The 22,143-nt window shown below is 48.6% G+C and overlaps 1 protein-coding gene across 1 annotated transcript; it reads right to left on the minus strand.

Moving 5' to 3' along the window:
- Positions 1 to 5,828: 5,828 nt before the first annotated feature.
- LOC144682531 (rho-related GTP-binding protein RhoG-like) lies at positions 5,829 to 21,658 on the minus strand. The gene is made up of 2 exons (XM_078544951.1): positions 21,459 to 21,658; positions 5,829 to 8,710 (listed from the first exon to the last, which is right to left on the minus strand). Exon 2 carries the CDS (start codon positions 8,683 to 8,685, stop codon positions 8,107 to 8,109), a length of 579 nt encoding a protein of 192 aa, XP_078401077.1. The 5' UTR covers positions 8,686 to 8,710; positions 21,459 to 21,658; the 3' UTR covers positions 5,829 to 8,106.
- Positions 21,659 to 22,143: the final 485 nt, after the last annotated feature.

Genomic DNA, 22,143 nt, shown 5'->3' on the forward strand with positions numbered 1-22,143 from the left:
GTAGCTGTACTGGAACAGCTTGGCTAGGGGCGCAGCAAGTTCTGGAGCACAAGTCTTCAGTACTATTGCTGGAATATTATCAGGGCCCATAGGCTTTGCAGAATCCAGTGCCTTCAGCTGTTTCTTGATATCATGTGGAGTGAATCGAATTGGCTGAAGACTGGCATCTGTGATGCTGGGGACCTCCAGAGCCTCCTCCTCCAGTGAGTTGTTTAATTGTCCACCACCATTCACAACTGGATGTGGCAGGACTGCAAAGCTTAGATCTGATACATTGGTTGTGGGGTCGCTTAGCTCTGTCTATCACTTGCTGCTTATGCTGTTTGGCATGCAAGTAGTCCTGTGTTATAGCTTCACCAGGTTGACACCTCATTTTAAGGTATGCCTGGTGCTGCTCCTGGCATGCCCTCCTGCACCCTTCATTGAACTAGGGTTGATCCCCTGGCTTGATGGTAATGTTAGAGTGGGGGATATGCCGGGCCATGAGGTTACAGATTGTGTTCGAGTACAATTCTGCTGCTGCTGATGGCCCACAGTGCCTCATGGATGGCCAGTCTTGAGTTGCTAGATCTGTTTGAAATCTATCCCATTTAGCACAGTGGTAGTGCCACACAACACGATGGAGGGTATCCTCAATGTGAAGGCGGGACTTCGTCTCCACAACGACTGTGCGGTAGTCACTCCTACCGATACTGTCTTGGACAGATGCATCTACAACAGGTATATTGGTGAGGATGAGGTCAAGTATGTTTTTCCCTCTTGTTGGTTCCCTCACCACCTGCCGCAGACCCAGTCTAGCAGCTATGTCATTTAGGGCTCAGCCAGAAAAGACAATAGTGGTGCTACCGAGCCACTCTTGGTGATGGACACTGATGTCCCCCACCCAGATCATATCCTGTGTCCTTGCCACCCTCTGGGGTCAATGTTGAGGACTCTCAGGGCAACTCCCAACTCCCTCCCAACTGTGTACCACTGTGACACCACCTCTGCTCAGCAGGACATACCCAGGGATGGTGATGGTGGTGTCTGGGACATTATCTGTAAGGTATGATTCTGTGAGGATGACTATGTCAGGCTGTTGCTTGACTAGTCTGTGAGACAGCTCTCCCAATTTTGGCACTAGCCTCCAGATGTTAGTAAGGGGCATTTTGCAGGATCTACAGGGCAGATTTTGCCATTGCCATTTCTGGTGCCTAGGTCGATGCTATGCGATCTGTCTGTTTTCATTCCTTTTTTTAGAATTTGTAGCGGTTTGATGCAACTGAGTGGTTTGTTTGGCCATTTCAGAGGGCATTTAAGAGTCAACCACATTGCTGTGGGTCTAGAGTCACATGTAGGCCAGACCAGGTAAGGACGACAGATTTCCTTCCTTAAAGGACATTAGTGAACCAGATGGGTCACAAAATTCTTTTGTAATGAAAGCTAACATAGCCTTTGCCTTCCTAATAGTTTGCTGGACCTACGTGTTCACATTGTAATTCTTGTACAAGTACATCCATGTCCCTCTGAATAGAAACATTCAATCTCTCACCATTCAAAATATATTTTGCTTTGTTATTTTTCCCACCAAACTGGATAATTTCACACTTTGCTACATTGTATTGTCCACCTGCCATGTTCTTGTCCACTCACCCAAACTGTCTGCACCCCCCCTGCAACCTCTTTGTATCCTCCTCGCAGCCTTGTTACAGCACAGCAAATGGTAAATACCGAGCTGCTCAAATCCCAGGGGGAAAACTTGAAACAGCTGCCAAAATGGTTTTTGCAATTTGTGTAGTATGAGGCGCGGTCCTGAAATCAGGAAATAATGTCCCTGACTACTTGTGATGATCTTATAGTAAAGTAAACATTTATTTAAAAAAAGCAAAACAAATAAACACAATTACACTTGAACACGCGAGTGGCTTCGCACAGTAAACAGCACTTTAAAACAGTTCCACAAATCTTAACTTAACTACCCTCAGAGCTAACCTTCCCCTTTTCTGTTCATCAACTATTCTTATTGATTTTAGAATGTACAGAATTCCAGTAATTTTTAACCACATACTACTTTTTCCTTGGGGTGTCCGCTGAGGCTGACAGCAACTGTTTCTTTCGGTCTGGCCTTGTTCACGCTGTCTCCTGGGAGTTCTGACCAGCTACCCTGCTGCCTTCTAGAAGATCTAAGCCACTACCCCCTCACATAGGCTTCAGTATTTCCTTAAATGTGTACCTTCCCTTTGATCTCTCCATTGTCTCAACCAGTCTCTTCAGAAATTCTTTTTCCCCAGAATTGATTAAATCGTTCTTTACTTTAGCTCTTAGACTTGTAAAAACAAACTTACCCTATCTTTATCTCACTTCCTTACACCTTTTTACATATAACTTTGAATTAAAACAACTCAATTCAAAATTTATGATTTAGGATTTATGAAAGGGAAATCATGCTTGACAAATCTACTGGAGTTTTTCGAGGATGTAACTAGTAGAGGGGGAGCCAGTGGATGTGGTTTATTTGGACTTTCAGAAGGCTTTCGACAAAGTCCCACATAAGAGATTGGCATGTAAAATTAAAGCGCATGGGGTTGGGGGTAGTGTATTGAGATGGATAGAAAACTGGTTGGCAGACAGGAAACAAAGAGTAGGAATAAGTGGGTCTTTTCCGAATGGCAGGCAGTGACTAGTGGGGTACCGCAGGGATCGGTGCTGGGACCCCAGCTACTCACAATATATATTAATGATTTAGATGAAGGAACTAAATGTAATATCTCCAAATTTGCGGATGACACAAAGCTGGGTGGGAGGGTGAACTGTGAGGAGGATGCAGAGATGCTTCAGTGTGATTTGGACAAGCTGAGTGAGTGGGCAGATGCATGGCAGATGCAGTGTAATGTGGATAAATGTGAGGTTATCCACTTTGGTAGTAAAAACAGGAAGGCAGATTATTATCTGAATGGCTATAAATTGAGAGAGGGGAATGTGCAATGAGACCTGGGTGTCCTCGTACACCAGTCGCTGAAGGTAAGCATGCAGGTGCAGCAGGCAGTAAAGAAGGCAAATGGTATGTTGGCCTTCATAACGAGAGGATTCAAGTATAGGAATAGGGATGTCTTGCTGCAATTGTACAGGACCACACCTGGAATATTGTGTGCAGTTTTGGTCTCCTTATCTGAGGAAGGATGTACTTGCTATAGAGGGAGTGCAGCGAAGGTTTACCCAACTGATTCCTGGGATGGCGGGACTGACATATGAGGAGAGATTGAGTCGATTAGGATTATATTTGCTGGAGTTCAGAAGAATGAGGGGGGATCTCATAGAAACCTATAAAATTCTAACAGGACTAGACAGGGTAGATGCAGGAAGGATGTTCCCGATGGTGGGGGAGTCCAGAACCAGGGGTCACAGTCTGAGGATATGGGGTAGACCATTTAGGACTGAGATGAGGAGAAATTTCTTCACCCACAGAGTGGTGAGCCTGTGGAATTCGTTACCACAGAAAGTAGTTGAGACCAAAACATTGTAAGGTTTCAAGAAGGAGTTAGATATAGCTCTTGGGGTGAAAGGGATCAAAGGGTATGGGGAGAAAGCGGGAGCAGGCTATTGAGTTGGATGATCAGCCATGCTGAGGCTCCTTGATGCCACATTCTGTCAAATGCTGCCTTGATGTCAAGGGCAGTCACTCTCACCTCACCTCGAGAATTCAGCTTTTTTGTCCATGTTTGAACCAAGGCTGTAATGAGGTCAGGAGCTGAGTGGCCCTGGCGGAACCCAAACTGGGCATCAGTGAGCAGGTTATTGCTAAGCAAGTGCCACTTGATAGCACTGTTGATGACCCCTTTCATTACTTTACTGATGATCAAGAGTAGACTGATGGGGCGGTAATTGGCCGGGTTGGATTTGTCCTGCTTTTTGTGTGCAGGACAAACCTGGGCAATTTTCCACATAGCCGGGTAGATAACAGTGTTGTAGCTGTACTGGAACAGCTTGGCTCAGTGTGCAGCAAGTTCTGGAGCACCAGTCTTCAGTACTATTGCTGGAATATTGCCAGGGCCCATAACCTTTGCACTATCCAGTGCCTTCAGCCATTTCTTGATATCACGTGGGGTGAATTGAATTGGCTGAAAACTGGCACCTGTGATGCTGGGGACCTCTGGAGGAGGCCGAGATGGATCATCCACTCAGCACTTCTGGCTGAACATTGTGCAAATGCTTCAGCCTTATCTTTTGCACTGATGTGCTGGGCTCCTCCATCATTGAGGATGGGGATATTTGTGGAGCCTCCTCCTCCAGTGAGTTGTTTAATTGTCCACCACCATTCACGACTGGATGTGGCAGGACTGCAGAGCTTAGATCTGATACTTTGGTTGTGGGATCGCTTGCCTCTGCCTATCACTTGCTGCTTATGCTGTTTAGCACACAAGGAGTCCTGTGTTATAGCTTCACCAGGTTGACACCTCATTTTTAAGTATGCCTTGTGCTGCTCCTGGCATGACCCCTTGCACTCTTCATTGAACTCGGGTTGATCCCCTGGCTTGATGGTGATGGTAGAATGGGGGATATGTCGGGCCATGAGGTTACAGATTGTGTCCGAGTACAATTCTGCCGCAGCTGTTGGCCCACAGATCCTCATGGATGTCCAGTCTTGAGTTGCTAGATCTGTTCGAAATCTATCCCATTTAGCACGGTGGTAGTGTCACACAACATGATGGAGGGTATCCTCTATGTGAAGGCAGCACTTGGTCTCCACAATGACTGTGCGGTGGTCACTCCTACCGATACTGTCATGGACAGATGCATCTGCGGCAGGCAGGTTGGTGGGGATGAGGTCAAGTATGTTTTTCCCTCTTGTTGGTTCCCAGTCTAGCAGCTATGTCCTTTAGGATTCGGCCATTTCAGTCAGTAGTGGTGTTACCAAGCCACTCTTGGTGATGGACATTGAAGTCCCCCACCCAGAGTACATTCTGCGCCCTTGCCACCCTCAATGCTTCCTCCAAGTGGTGTTCAACATGGAGGAACACTGATTCATCAGCTGAGGGAGGGCGGTACGTGGTTATCAGCAGCAGATTTCTTTGCCCATGTTTGACCTGATGCCATGAGACTTCATGGGGTCCGGAGTCGATGTTGAGGACTCCCAGGGCAAGTCCCTCTGACTGTATACCACTGTGCCGCCACCTCTGCTGGGTCTGTCCTGTCGGTGGGACAGAGCATACCCAGCGATGGTGATGGTGGAGTCTGGGACATTATCTGTAAGATATGATTCAGTGAGGATGACTATGTCAGGCTGTTGCTTGACTAGTCTGTGAGACAGCTCTCCCAGTTTTGGCACTAGCCCCCAGATGTTAGTAAGGAGGACTCTGCAGGGTTTGACAGGGCTGAGTTTGCCGTTGTTGTTTCCAGTGCCCAGGTCGATGCCGGGTGGTCCGCCTGGTTTCATTTCCTTTTTGTGACTTTGTAGCGGTTTAATACAACTAAGTGGCTTGTTAGGCCATTTCAGAGTCAACCTCATTGCTGTGGGTCTGGAGTTACATGTAGGCCAGACCGGGTAAGGAGGGCAGATTTCCTTCCCTGAAGGACATTATTATGTTAAAGGTGCTACATAAATGAACGTTATTGCTGGTGTTGATATCCAGTCTCTCCAAAGGTCTGAAGTCTCGCAACCCCAGTAACGTTCTGGTAAATCTGCTTATTAATTCTGTCAGAGTTCTTCCCTTTATCAGGTGAATCTCAGGTCTGATTTTAACCCAGTTTTCGCTCCATTTTGCTTCTTCCTCAACACCAAACCTGGCAAAACCTAACAATGAAAATCACTGGAAATAAAGAGGCCACTCTGCACAGTACAGGTACAAATCATGTTTAATAAAAAGAAAAGTCATTCATTCGTAGGGTTTTAAATTTCCTTTGCTGTTTTGTTAAAGGCATTTCATTTGGATTAAATGATTATATAAATGTTGTTTTTGTTGTAGTGGTGACGAGTGAAACCCTGCTCCCTGCCCCCCCACACCCCTCCACCAGAAATGGTTTCTCCCAGGTCGGATTCAAGAAAGCTCTTGGATCTGGCCAGCCAATCATCACGTTTGGAGCTGTTCCCCCCCCACCCCCCGACCCCCTCCAACTAATTATTAATCTAATTAGCCAATCACAATGCACCACTTCAAGCTGCCAACCAATCATAAAACTCTATTTGAGGTATAGCTGTTGACCAATCATGATAGCCTTTTGGAAGCTTCCACCCAATCACAGTGCTCATCTCTGAAGGTCTCAGCCAATCCTAACATCCCATTGCCTGCTCCAAACTAGCATTGGCGGAGATGTCCATGATTGGTCAATGACTGAGGTTGTGTTGGGGGAGGGTGGAGGGCAGGGGTGGAATCCTCGACAATCCCATGAGTGACAGATTGGTAAAATTATTTTGCTATAATAATCCCTATTTCTTCAACATTATAAACTGGTGCCTTCATTGGTTGATCGCTTTTCCAACTAGACATTGGGCAGTTGCCAATTTTCCAAGGATGTCCTAGAATCTCCAGAAATTGAAGATTAATCTCCTGCTACAGCAGTGGGGTGACCATTCAGCCCATCATGTCTGGACACTGTTCTGAGCAACAAAGGTGAAACATCATTAGGAGGGGAGTGCATTCAAAATAGTTCTTAACTTTCTTCAATGTTTCAATTCATTGGTTGATAAAAAATATTGTAGATTGTGGCTGGGGAGAGAACTGCTGATTGGCTGAGAATATCATTCAATCAGGTAAGCAGGATTTTGTTTTCTAATTGGTTGGGAAGGCAGAGCGTCATAACAATGGGCTTGTCAGACGACCAATGATGGGAGTGCAGGGGCAGAGCAGCAGGAGTTGATTGGACCAAAGGGGAACAAAGCTGGGGTGTGGGGCTAATTGGACAGTTATTTCAAAGAGCTGGAAAAGGCACAATGGGCCAAATGACCTCCTTCTATGTTGTAAGCACTCCCACAGTCAACTAGAGAAAATTTCCTGGGCTGAAGGTACTGTCCTATGAGGACAAGTTGAGAGAACTAGGCCTAGAGTTTAGAAGAATGAGAGGCGATCTCGTTGAAACATATAAAATTCTGAAGGGGCTTAACAGGGTAGAGGCCAAGAGGTTGTTTCCCCCTGGCTGGGGAATCTAGAACCTGGGGTCACAGTCTCAGGATGAGGGGCCGATTATTTAGGACTTAGATGAGAAAATATTTCTTCACTCAAAGGTTTATGAATCTTTGGAATTCTCTACCCCAGAGGCTTGTGGATGCTCAGGCATTGAGTATATTCAAGACAGGGATCGATAGATTTTTGGAATCTAAGGGATTTGGAGATAGTGCAGGAAGGTGGAGTTGAGGTAGAAGATCAGCCAAGGTCTTATTGAGTAGCGGAGCAGGCTCGAGGGGCTGAATAGATGACTCCTGTTCCTAATTTGTATGCTCTTGCTGTTAAGAAGAATCTTCATCAGTCATTTGGCTAATTCTTGACTTCCCAACAACACCCATGTCCAATATTTTCATAATTAAGAAACAAAGATAATTTTTAATGTCTGAATGAATTTTCTCCCTGGATCTTCCTGTCAGCAGTTTCCTGGAGATTAATTAATTCTTTAATTCCGGAATCTCCAGGGTAGTTCTAGACGCTTGGTTATCCCTGGTGAGCTGGGCATTGTTTCAGGATTCGTGTCCCTCACTGCTGAGAACCCAGTGGCTCATGGTGTCCGTTGACTTTTGACCAGTTCCACCGCTGGTCAAGGCCGGGTGCTCGAGCTGTCCATTCCCAATTAGACAACTGGTTAAGTCAAGCTGACATGAGCTGTAGGCTGGAACTGTAATTGAACAACTACTGCAGTCTGATCAGTTAACGGCCGGTGGCAGGAATCACTCTGCTGGTCAGGAGCCTCCCTGCTGGAGTTTGGTGGGGTGACACACCAGCAGAGAAATGGCAGCAGATGTTTCTGCCTCGGGGAATTTCAACCTGGAGCCCAATAGAAGAGGCACAGATGTCCCTGGGTTAGAAGGATCCAGGCCATCGTCTGGTCCAAAGGCTTCGCTAAAGATTTCCCGCCCGTTAAGGATTTAGTGCAACGCAAAATGATAAAGGCATTGGCTCTGTGTCATGTCGCCCGGTGCCGTTATGTCAGCACACAGCTCTTGGTCCGCTTTCTGTGGTTTCTGTGCAGCACTGCGCGAGTAGCCTCCTCAAACACCTCGACAACCCCCTCACGAAGCAGCGCCGAGCACTCCACATACTTCACCGCTTTGATCTTCCGGGCGAGACTGGCACCCTGCTGGTAACTGACCGGTGCCAACTCCCGCTTGAGTAGACTCAGGACAGTGGCCGGGTCATGCCGGAGGTCCTTCTTTGTGCCCACCAGCAGCACTGGCACATTGGGACGATGCCACTTCACCTCAGGGTACCAGTCGTTCCAGACATGGTCGAAGGAGCCTGGGTCACAGATGGAGAAGCAGATGATGAAGATGTCGGTCTGGGGGTAATAGAACTGGCGGATAGAGAGCCGGTGCTCCTCCTGTGGAGACGTGTCCCACAGGTTCAGGATGACCATCCGCTCGTCCACTGTTACCTGGGTACTGACCGTGTCAAAGACAGTTGGCACACTGTCTCTGGGGAAGGTGCCCGTGGTTAAGCAGACAATCAGCGACGTCTTTCCCACCAGCTCATTGCCCAGCAACATCACCTTGATGGTCACCATCCTCCGGAGGCGATTACCACTCTGCCTGCAAGAAATTCGACCAGAAATTAACACAAGAACTTGCATTTCTATATCGCCTTTCACAACCTCAGGATGTCCCAAAGTGCTTTACAACCAGTGAAATACTTTTGGAGCGTAGTCATTGTTGTAATGGAGGTAACGCTACAGCCAATTTGTGCACAGCAAGACCCCACAAAGAGCAATATGTTCATCACCAGATCATCTGTTTCAGTGATGCTGATTGAGGGGCAAATACTGGCACAGGACACTGGGGGAGAACTCTCTTCTTTTTTAAATGATGGTTGTGAGATAATTTATAACCACCTGACATGACAGAGAAGGCCAGGGGTTAACATCTCATCTGAAAGACAATACATACAACACTGCAGCTCTCCCTCAGAACTGACCCTCCGACACTGCAGCTCTCCCTCAGTACTGACCCTCCAACAGTGCAGCACTCCCTCAGTACTGACCCTCCAACAGTGCAGCATTCCCTCAGTACTGACCCTCCGACAGTGCAGCATTCCCTCAGTACTGACACTCCGAGCATGCAGCACTCCCTCAGTACTGACCCTCCGACAGTGCAGCACTCCCTCAGTACTGACCCTCCAACAGTGCAGCATTCCCTCAGTACTGACCCTCCGACAGTGCAGCATTCCCTCAGTACTGACCCTCCGAGCATGCAGCACTCCCTCAGTACTGACCCTCCGACAGTGCAGCACTCCCTCAGTACTGACCCTCTGACAGTGCAGCACTCCCTCAGTACTGACCCTCTGACAGTGCAGCACTCCCTCAGTACTGACCCTCCGACAGTGCGGCGCTCGCTCAGTACTGACCCTCTGACAGTGCAGCACTCCCTCAGTACTGACCCTCTGACAGTGCAGCACTCCCCTCAGTACTGACCCTCTGACAGTGTGGTGCTCGCTCAGTACTGACCCTCTGACAGTGCAGCACTCCCTCAGTACTGACCCTCTGACAGTGCAGCACTCCCTCAGCACTGACCCTCTGACAGTGCAGCACTCCCTCAGTACTGACCCTCTGACAGTGCGGTGCTCGCTCAGTACTGACCCTCTGACAGTGCTGCACTCCCTCAGTACTGACCCTCTGACAGTGCAGCATTCCCTCAGTACTGACCCTCTGACTGTTCATTGCTCCCTCAGTATTGGTTAGACCTCAGTTGGAGAATCATGTTTAATTCTGGCCATCACACTTTAGTAAGGATGTCAACCCTTTGGAGAGGGCGCAGAAAGGATTTACTGTCATGGTTCCAGGAATAAGGGACTTCAGTTAATGAGGAGAGACTGGGAGAAGCTAGGATTGTTCTCCTTAGAGCACCGAAGGTTATGGGGAGATTTAATCGAGATGTTCAAAATCATGAGGGGTTTTGACAGTGTAAATGAGGAGAGACTGTTGTGGAGGAGTGTTCGTAACCATAGGGACACAGATTGAAGAGAATCGGTAAAAGAACCAGAGGAGGAAATCAGGAGTTTTTTTCATGCAGCGAGTTGTTGTGATCTGGAAGGTCATTGGAAGCAGATTTAATAATAACCTTCAAAGGGGAATTGGATAAATAGTTGAAAAGGAAAAACACACAAACACACACACTCACACACACCCACACACACACACTCAGACACACCCACACACACACACTCAGACACACCCACACACACACACACACACTCAGACACGTACACACACACACACTCAGACACACCCACACACACACTCAGACACACCCACACACACACACTCAGACACGCCCACACACACACTCAGACACGCCCACACACACACACTCAGACACACCCACACACACACTCACACACACCCACACACACACACACACACACCCACACACACACACTCAGACACACCCACACACACACACACACACTCAGACACACCCACACACACACACTCACACACACACACACACACACACCCACACACACAGACACACCCACACACACACACACACACTCAGACACACCCACACACACACACTCAGACACGCCCACACACACGCACTCAGACACGCCCACACACACACTCAGACACGCCCACACCCACACACACACACCCACACCCACATACTCAGACACGCCCACACACACACACTCAGACACGCCCACACACACACACACTCAGACACACCCACACACACACACTCAGACACGCCCACACACACACACTCAGACACGCCCACACACACACACTCAGACACACCCACACTCAGACACACCCACACACACACACTCAGACACGCCCACACACACACACTCAGACACACCCACACACACACACACTCGGACATGCCCACACACACACACTCAGACACGTACACACACACACATTCAGACACGCCCACACACACACACACACACACACACTCAGACACGCCCACACACACACACACTCAGACACGCCCACACACACACACACTCAGACACACCCACACACACACACTCAGACACACCCACACACACACACTCAGACACACCCACACACACACACACTCAGGCACGTACACACACACACACTCAGACACGCCCACACTCAGACACGCCCACACACACACACTCAGACACACCCACACACACACACTCAGACGCGCCCACACACACACACACTCAGACACGCCCACACACACACACACACACTCAGGCACGTACACACACACACACTCAGAGACACGTACACACCCACACACACTCAGACACGCCCACACACACACACTCAGACACGCCCACACACACACACTCAGACACGCCCACACACACACACTCAGACACACCCACACACACACACACACACTCAGACACACCCACACACACACACACTCAGACACGCCCACACACACACTCAGACACGCCCACACACACACACTCAGACACGCCCACACACACACTCAGACACGCCCACACACACACACTCAGACACACCCACACACACACACTCAGACACGCCCACACACACACACTCAGACACGCCCACACACACAAACTCAGACACGCCCACACACACACACACTCAGACACGCCCACACACACACACTCAGACACGCCCACACACACACACTCAGACACGCCCACACACACACACTCAGACACGCCCACACACACACACACTCAGAGACACGCCCACACACACACACACTCAGACGCGCCCACACACACACTCAGACACGCCCACACACACACTCAGACACTTACACACCTACAAACCCACAAACTCACTCGCGCACTCACTCACTTATTCACACTCACAGACACCCACACACATCCTCACACACACAAACTCACTCACTCATCACATTCATACACACTCATACAGATATCCACACACATCCTCACACACACACGCACTCATTAACACTTACAAAAGAGTCAAAACTGGAGTCAATGGGAATCAGGGGGAAAACTCTCCGCTGTTCGGAGTCATACTTAGTACAAATGAAGCTGGTTGTGGTTGTTGGGAGGTCAGTCACCTCAGTTCCAGGACACCACTGCAGGAGTTCCTCAGTGTAGTGTCCTCGGCCCACCCATCTTCAGTTGCTTCATCAATGACCCTCCTTCCATCATAAGGTCAGAAGTGGGGATGTTCACTGATGATTGCACAATGTTCAGCGAATTCTGTGAATTTGTGACTCCTCTAATACTGAAGCAGTCCATGTCCAAATGCAGCAAGACCTGGACAATATCCAGGCTTGGGCTGACAAGTGGCAAGTAACATTCGTGCCACACAAGTGCCAGGCAATGACCATCTCCAACAATAGAGAATCCAACCATCGCCTCTTCATGTTCAATGGCATTACCATCACTGAATCCCCCACTGTCAACATCCTGGGGGTTACCATTGACCAGAAACTGAACTGGACTAGCCATATAAATACTGTGGCTACAAGAGTAGGTCAGAGGTTAGGAATCCTGCGGTGAGTAACTCACCTCCTGACTCCCCAAAGCCTGTCCACCATCTACAAGGCACAAGTCAGGAGTGTGATGAAATACTCCCCACTTGCCTGGATCAGTACAGCTCCCACAACACTTAAGAAGCTGGACACCATCCAGGACAAAGCAGCCCCGCTTGATTGGCACCACATCCACAAACATTCACTCCGTCCACCACTGACACACAGTAGCAGCAGTGTGTACCATCTACAAGGTGCACTGCAAGAATTCACCAAGGCTTCTTAGACAGCACCTTCCAAACCCATGACCACTACCATCTAGAAGGACAAGGGCAGCAGATAGATGTGAACACCACCACTTGAAAGTTCCCCTCCAAGTCACTCACCATCCTGACTTGGAAATATATCGCCGTTCCTTCACTGTCGCTGGGTCAAAATCCTGGACCTCCCTCTCTAACAGCACTGTGGGTGTACCTACAGCACATGGACTGCAGCGGCTCAAGAAGGCAGCTCACCACCATCTTCTCAAGGGTAATTAGGGATGGGCAATAAATGCTGGGCCCAGCCAGCGAAGCCCACATCCCGTGAATGAATAAAAAAAACCTGCACGCATCCTCACAAGCTCACACACACACACCCACTCGCACAAGCACACTCATTCACACTCACACAGACACCCACACACAGCCTCACACACACTCACTCACTCACACTCATACACACACATACACACCCACTCGCACACGCACACACTCATTCACACTCACACACACTCACACACACCCTCAGACACACTCACTCACTCACACTCATAAACTCACACTCACTACCGCTCACGCATTCATTCACACTCACACAGACACCCAGACACATCTTCACGCACACACACACACACTGACAGAGTTAAAATGACAAACCAAACAGTTTGTGGCTTTCACACTATCAGTTCCTGTCTTGTCTCTGAGTCAGTTTCCCTCTAATTTCTAAAATGCCAAGAATAAATAGGGAACTGAAATTCGGAGGATATGTGTTTAACATGATGCTAACCCTGATGTCGGGATGAGGTGAGGGAAACCTGGGCTCATCCTTTGCCTCTTCATTAACCTGGAAACACTGAGGGTATTTCTATCTCCCTCTCCCTGATCTCGCTCAGGTCGTCAGCGGGTTTTTAAAAAAACTAATTTTCCTTTTTGTGACTGCGATGTCAGGGACCAGTTCATCCCAGCCCCTGCCAGAGCCCTGCAGATGAGGCATCCCATTGCCTCAAGAAGAAGAAGAACAGTTTGCATCTAGATAGCGCCTTTGATGTAGTAAAACCATCCCAAGGTGCTTCACAGGAAGTGATTATCAAACCAAATTTGACCCCATGACCCATAAGGAGATATTCAAGCAGGTGACCAAATTGGTCAAGGAGGTCAGTTTTGAGGGGCAACTTAAAGGAGGAGGGAGAAACGGAGAGGTTTTGGGAGGGAAATTCTGGAGCTTGGGGCCCAGACAGCTAAAAGCAAGGCCGCCAATGGTGGAGCGATTGAAATCCGGGATGCTCAAGAGCCCAGAATTGGAGGACGTATTAGATATCTCAGAGGGTTACGGGGCTAGAGAAGATTACAGAGAAAGGGAGGGGTGAGGCCATGGAGAGATTTGAAAACAAGGATGAGAATTCTGAAATCAAAGGTTGCCAGATGGGGAGCCAATGTAGGTCAGGGAGCAGTGGGGCATTGGGAAGATGGTGGTGTAGTGGCACTAGAACTGGGCACTGGACCAGTAATCCAGAGGCCAAAGCAAACGCTCAGTGGACACAGGTTGAAATCCCACCAATGTAGCTGGTGGAACTTTAATTCAATGAATAAATCTGGATTTGAAAGCTAGTCTCAGTAATGGTGACCATGAAACTATCATCAATTTTTGTAAAAACCCATCTGGTTCACTAATGCCACTTTTGGGAAGGAAATCTGCCATCCTTACCTACAAAAATCCAGACCCACAGAAATGTGGTTGACTCTTAACTGCCCCTCTGAAATGGCCAGGTAAGTCACTCAGCTCAAGGACAATTAAGGATGGGCAACAAATGCTGGCCTTGCCAGCGACACCCACATCCCATGAAAGAATAACTGGGCTTGGTGTAAGTAAAAACACGGGCAGCAGAATTTTGGATGTCCTCAGGTTTACGGAGGGTAGAATGTGGGACAGCAGCCAGCAGTGCGTTGGGATAGTCGAGTCTCGAGGTAATGAAGGCCTGAATGAGGGTTTCAACATCAGATCGGCTGAGACAGGGGCAGAAACAGATGATAAGAAATAGGAACAGGAGTAGATCATTTGCCCCCTCGAGCCTGCTCCGCCATTCAGTAAGATCATGGCTGATCTTCTTGCGTTTCGATTTCCACATTCCCATCTACCCCCAATAACCTTTGATTCCCTTGCCTAACAAGAATCTATCTACCTCTGCCTTCAAAATATTCAATGACCCCACCTCTACCACCTTCTGAGGCAGAGTGTTCCAAAGCCACACAACCCTCTGAGGGAAAAAAATTCTCCTCACCTCTGTCCTAAAAGGGCGACCCCTAATTTTAAACCAGTGCCCCCTAGTTCTGGACTCACCCACAAGAGGAAACATCGTTTCCACGTCCAACTTGTCAAGGCCGTTCAGGATCTTGTAAACTTCAATCAAATCACCCCTCACTCTTCTAAACTCCAGTGGAAACAAGCCCAGTCTGTCCAACCTTTCCTCATAAGACAACCCACTCATTCCAGGTATCAATCTAGTAAACCTCCTCTGAATCGCCTCCAATGCATTTACATCCTTCCTTAAACAAGGAGACCAAAACTGCACACAGTATTCGAGATGCAGTCTCACCAATGCCCTGTATAACTGAAGCATAACATCCTTATTTTTATGTTCAATCCTTTTTATAATAAAGGATAACATTCCATTAGTCGTCTTAATTACTTGCTGTACCTGCAGACTAGCATTTTGTGACTCATGTACTAGAACACCTAGATCCCTCCGCACCTCAGAATTATGCAGCCATTCTCCATTTAAGTAATACTCTGCTTTTTTGTTCTTCCTGCCAAAGTGAACTTCACATTTTCCCACATTAAACTCCATTTGCCAGATCTTTGCCCACTCACTCAACCCATCTATATCCATCTGCAACCTCCTCATGTCCTCTTCACAACATACTGTCCTACCTATCTTTGTGTCATCTGCAAATTTAGCTACCAAGTCTTCACTCCCCTCATCTAAGTCATTGATGTAAATTGGAAAAAGTTGAGGCCCCAGTACAGACCCCTGTGGGACTCCACTCGTCACATTCTGCCAACCGGAAAAAGACCCATTTATGCATACTCTCTGCTTTCTGCCAGCCAGCCAATCTTCTATCCATGCTAATATGTTACCCACTATACCATGTGCTTTAATTTTCGGTAATAATCTTTGATGTGGCACCATATCAAGTGTCTTCTGGAAATCCAAGTACACCACATCTACAGAGTCCCCTTTATCCACTGCGCATGTTACTCCTTCAAGAAACTCCAATAAATTGGTTAAACATGATTTTCCTTTCACAAAACCATGCTGACTCTGCCCAATTGCCTTGAGCTCTTCTAAGTGCCCAGCTATAACCTCCTTAATGATCAATTCTAATAACTTCCCCACAACAGACGTCAAGCTAACTGGCCTATAGTTTCCTGTTTTCTGCCTCCCTCCCTTCTTGAATAGAGGGGTTATATTTGCTACTTTCCAATCGGATGGAACCTTTCCAGAATCTAGGGAATTTTGGAAAATTAACACCAGTTCATCAACTACCTCAATAGCCACCTCTGTTTAGACCCAAGGGTGTAGTCCATTAGGACCCGGAGACTTGCCAGTCCACAGCTCCATCAATTTACTCAGTACCATTTCCCTAGTGATTTCAATTTCACCAAGTTCCTTTCTCCCATTCACCTGCTGATTTGCAGCTATTATGGAATGTTTTTTGTATCCTCTATAGTGAACACAGAAGCAAAATATTTGTTCATTTATTTTGCCATTTCCTTATTATCTACTATTATCTCCCCACTGTCACTCTCTAGAGGATCAACATTCACTTTAATTACTTTTTTCCTTTTTAAATATCTGTAGAAACTCTTGCTATCCATTTTTACATTTCTAGCTAGCTTCCTCTCATACTCTAATTTCTTTCTCCTGATTAACCTTTTAGTCATTCTCTGCCGTTCTTTACATTCTGCCCAATCAATTGTCCTGCCACTCATCTTTGCAGAGTTGTATGCTTTTCTCTTAAGTTTGATGCCTTCCTTAACATCTCTAGTTAACCACGGATGGTGGGTCCTCCCCTTAGAATTTTCCTTTATAGTGGGAATATACTCATTCTGAATACTCTGAAATATCCCCTTAAATGTCAGCCACTGCTCCTCTATTGATCTATCCTCTAGCCTAGTTTCCCAGTTCACTTCAGCCAGCTCAGCTCTCATCCCCACATAATGGTCCTTATTTAAGTTTAAGACACTAGTCTTAGACCCACTCTTCTCCCTTTCAAACTGGATGTTAAATTCAATCATATTGTAGTCGCTGCTACCCAGGGGTGCCGAGGGGTGTTATGGAGGTGGAAATAGGCAGCCTGAAGTTGCGGATTTGTGGATCTGGTTTTGCTGGGACAGTTTGACAGGAACAGGCTGTGGAGTTGGTCTCTGGGATCTTACTGAAGGAGACTCCAGGGTGTCTCTTCTCTCAGCCCTGGCAAGGGTAGAATGATTGAGTGACACAGATTACCTGCTCATTCCCACGTGACAGAGTGAAGAAACCTGCCAGGCAGCTTTGGCAATACGTGTTGGATTGTACATTTCTTTGTTCTTTATTCTATTTTTAAAAAATTACGAAGAACTAACATTTCCATGGGCCTTAACAAGCCCAGGATGTCTCAAAAGGCTTTACAGCCAACAGAGTAATTTTGTACCACTCTAAGGTGGGAAACACAGCAGCCAATTTATGCACAGCAAGATCCCACAAACAGAAATGTCATACTGACCCAGATAATCTGTTTCTGTAATGTCGGTCGAGGAATAATTATTAACCAGGATGCTGGAGAGAATACCCTGGCTCTGTTTTGAAATAGTGGCCATGGGATCTTTAATGCTGACATGACAGTGCAGCACTCCCTCAGTATTGACCCTCCGACAGTGCAGCACTCCCTCAGTACTGACCCTCTGACAGTGCAGCACTCCCTCAGTACTGACCCTCTGACAGTGCAGCACTCCCTCAGTATTGACCCTCCGACAGTGCAGCACTCCCTCAGTACCAACCTTCCGACAGTGCAGCGCTCCCTCAGTATTGACCCTCCGACAGTGCAGCACTCCCTCAATAGCAACCCTCCGACAGTGCAGCACTCCCTCAGTATTGACCCTCCGACAGTGCAGCACTCCCTCAGCACTGACCCTCTGACAGTGCAGCACTCCCTCAGTACTGACCCTCTGACAGTGCAGCACTCCCTCAGTACTGACCTTCCAACAATGCAGCACTCGCTCTGTACTGACCCTCCGACAGTGCAGCACTCCCTCAGTACTGACCCTCTGACAGTGCAGCACTCCCTCAGTACTGACCCTCTGACAGTGCAGCACTCCTTCAGTACTGACCCTCCAACAGTGCAGCACTCCCTCAGTACTGACCCTCCAACAGTGCAGCACTCCCTCAGTACTGACCCTCTGACAGTGCAGCACTCCCTCAGTACTGACCCTCCGACAGTGCAGCGCTCCCTCAGTACTGACCCTCCGACAGTGCAGCGCTCCCTCAGTACTGACCCTCCGACAGTGCAGCACTCCCTCAGTACTGACCCTCTGACAGTGTGGCACTCCCTCAGTACTGACCCTCTGATAGTGCAGCACTCCCTCAGTTCTGACCCTCTGACAGCGTGGCACTCCCTCAGTACTGACCCTCCGACAGTGCAGCACTCCCTCAGTACTGACCCTCCGACAGTGCAGCACTCCCTCAGCGCTCCTCCTGTTCCACGCTATCAGCCTCAGCTCCCCTCTTCCTTTTCAAACTCCGACCACCTAAGGGAAGTTTCGCTGATCTTTCCAGGTCTGGTTTGGTGCAGGCGACTGTGGAAGCGACGAGGGCGTTTGACAGACTTTAAAGATCCAGTGACAGGTTGACATCCAAAAATAGGTGAGGAATCCTGCGGACAACCCGCCTGGTTCTACACTCGCTGCAAATTTAATATACTCGCAGCTCTCAGGGGGGCGCAGAGACCTAGAGAGTGAAACTGACTACTTACAGGAAGTCAAACTGACTGTGATTGCTCATGGAAACCCAGCCCACATCAATCTGACAAAAAGATGGGCTGTCAGGCAGCTAGAAACTCAACCTGACTAGCGTGCTCCCGAGCTCACTGGAATGCAGAAATGTGAGATGCATTGACACTGGGAACAGTTTTTGTTTAAAGGTTGCCAATTGGGACTCTTTCACACTAAAACCCATGTTCACAGATCGGCTGAACCCACGGGGCAGTTCAGGATTCGCATTCTGACTATCCTCCCCACCAACCATTTCCCTCTCGTCCAAATCCGTCCCCGGCTATTTTTAACCCATTTCGTTGTCAGTATCAGGTCTGCTGCAGATCTAATCACATGTCTGATCGGACGGCTTGAATATCCCTGCTGAATCACCGAGTCTAAAATTGGAGAGCATTTAAACGGCACTTCACTGTCAGAGGGTCAGTACTGAGGGAGTGCTGCACTGTCAGAGGGTCAATACTGAATGAGTGCTGCACTATCAGAGGGTCAGTACTGAGGGAGTGCTGCACTGTCAGAGGGTCAGTACTGAAGGAGTGCTGCACTGTCAGGGGGTCAATACTGAAGGAGTGCTGCACTGTCAGAGGGTCAGTACTGAGGGAATGCTGCACTGTCAGAGGGTCAGTGCTGAGGGAAACTGTCAGAGGGTCAGTGCTGAGGGAGTGCTGCACTGTCAGGGGGTCAGTACTGAGGGAGTGCTGCACTGTCAGAGGATCAGTACTGAGGGAATGCTGCACTGTCAGAGGGTCAGTGCTGAGGGAGTGCTGCACTGTTAGAGGGTCAGTACTGAGGGAGTGCTGCACTGTTGGGGGGTCAGTACTGAGGGAGTGCTGCACTGTCAGAGGGTCAGTCCTGAGGGAGTGCTGCACTGTCAGAGGGTCAGTACTGAGGGAGTGCTGCACTGTCAGAGGGTCAGTACTGAGGGAGTGCTGCACTGTCAGAGGGTCAGTACTGAGGGAGTGCTGCACTGTCAGAGGGTCAGTACTGAGGGAGTGCTGCACTGTCAGAGGGTCAGTACTGAGGGAGTGCTGCACTGTCAGAGGGTCAGTGCTGAGGGAAACTGTCAGAGGGTCAGTACTGAGGGAGTGCTGCACTGTCAGAGGGTCAGTACTGAGGGAGTGCTGCACTGTCAGAGGGTCAGTGCTGAGGGAAACTGTCAGAGGGTCAGTACTGAGGGAGTGCTGCACTGTCAGAGGGTCAGTGCTGAGGGAGTGCTGCACTGTTAGAGGGTCAGTACTGAGGGAGTGCTGCACTGTCAGGGGGTCAGTACTGAGGGAGTGCTGCACTGTTGGAGGGTCAGTACTGAGGGAGTGCTGCACTGTCAGAGGGTCAGTACTGAGGGAGTGCTGCACTGTCAGAGGGTCAGTACTGAGGGAGTGCTGCACTGTCAGAGGGTCAGTACTGAGGGAGTGCTGTACTGTCAGAGGGTCAGTACTGAGGGAGTGCTGCACTGTCAGAGGGTCAGTGCTGAGGGAAACTGTCAGAGGGTCAGTGCTGAGGGAGTGCTGCACTGTCAGGGGGTCAGTACTGAAGGAGTGCTGCACTGTCAGAGGGTCAGCACTGAGGGAATGCTGCACTGTCAGAGGGTCAGTGCTGAGGGAGTGCTGCACTGTTAGAGGGTCAGTACTGAGGGAGCGCTGCACTGTCAGAGGGTCAGTACTGAGGGAGTGCTGCACTATCAGAGGGTCAGTACTGAGGGAGTGCTGCACTATCAGAGGGTCAGTACTGAGGGAGTGCTGCACTATCAGAGGGTCAGTACTGAGGGAGTGCTGCACTGTCAGAGGGTCAGTACTGAGGGAGTGCTGCACTATCAGAGGGTCAGTACTGAGGGAGTGCTGCACTGTCAGAGGGTCAGTCCTGAGGGAGTGCTGCACTATCGGAAGTGCCATCTTTCAAATGAGACATTAAACTGAGGCCCTACCTGTCTCCTCAGGTGGACAATAAAGATCCCACAGCCAAGAAGAGCAGGGTTGTGCTCCCCACTGTCCTGAGGCCAAGAGCTAATCCTCAACCAGCCTCACTAAAAACAGATTTTCTGACCGTTATTACATTGCTGTGTGTGGGATCTTGCTGTGTGCAAATTGGCTGCCGTGTTTCCTAAATTAGAACAGTAACTACACTTCCAAAGTACTTCACTGGCTCTGAAGAATTCAGGGACGTCGTGAAGTCAGGTGAAGTGTTGTAGAAATGCATTGCTTCATTACATCGGGTTTACAGGGCCGAAATAGGCCACTCGGCTCAACGCGCTGAGGTTTCTTCTTCCACATGAGCCTCCTCCCACCCCCTCTTGATCTCGCCCTAACACCATTTCCTCCTATTCCTTGTGTTCATCCAGCTTCCCCTTAAATACAGCTCAACCACTCCCCTGCAGTGGTGAGTCCCACCATCTCGCCCGCACCCTGAGTAAAGGTGTTTCCCCTGAATTCCGCTTGAGCTGGATTTATTAATGATTGTTTTTGTGCTGATGGCCCCCTCGACTTACATTCTTCACACTTTAAATCTAAAACAACTCTCTCTCCCTGTTAATTAAAGCGCTGGCTGGTTGTCTTGCATTGCGAAGGGTTAAATTAAATCTCACCCGGAGCTGCAGGCTCCTCTCTCGAAATGTGCGACTTGTCACAAGAGACCTTGATCCTGCCTTGAAAGTTCATGAGCAGTTGTGCCGGGTCTCAGCTTATCTCCTGTGTCTTCCTGACATCCTGGGAAAGGCACTGACTGAAGCCCACGGAACACATCACCCCGAAACTCACAGGCACCAACTGCATGCCGTTTGCATAATGAGAGGATATTATAGTCGAATGGGAGGGAGTTATGGAAATAAGTGACTCTCCCCTCTCTCCCCACACTCCACCACCTCCCTCCCTCCCTCCCTCCCTCCTGAATCTAGCACCTTTTCCCTGCTTTAAATACTTTTTCGCAACAAGTAACACCAAAACTGAGAGTCTGGACAGGAACATGCTGATTTTATCTGGGTGCGTGTGTGTGTTTTTTTTAATGTATATTTTTGGCACTTTCTCAAATCATTTCGTAGAATCATACAGCACAGGAGGAGGCCATTCAGCCCATCTTGCCCGGTACTGGCTCTTCGAAAGAGCGATCCAAATTAGCCCCACTCCCCCTGCTCTTTCCCCATAACTCTGCATTTTATTTTCTTTTTCAAATATTTATCCTACTCCCTCTTGAAAGCTCCTGTTGAATCTGCTTCCACCGCCCTTTCAGGCAGCGCCTTCCAGATCACAACAACTCGCTGTGTCAAAAAAAAT

This window comes from Cetorhinus maximus, chromosome 7 (genome assembly GCF_964194155.1).
Source record: "Cetorhinus maximus chromosome 7, sCetMax3.hap1.1, whole genome shotgun sequence".
NCBI lineage: Eukaryota > Metazoa > Chordata > Chondrichthyes > Lamniformes > Cetorhinidae > Cetorhinus > Cetorhinus maximus.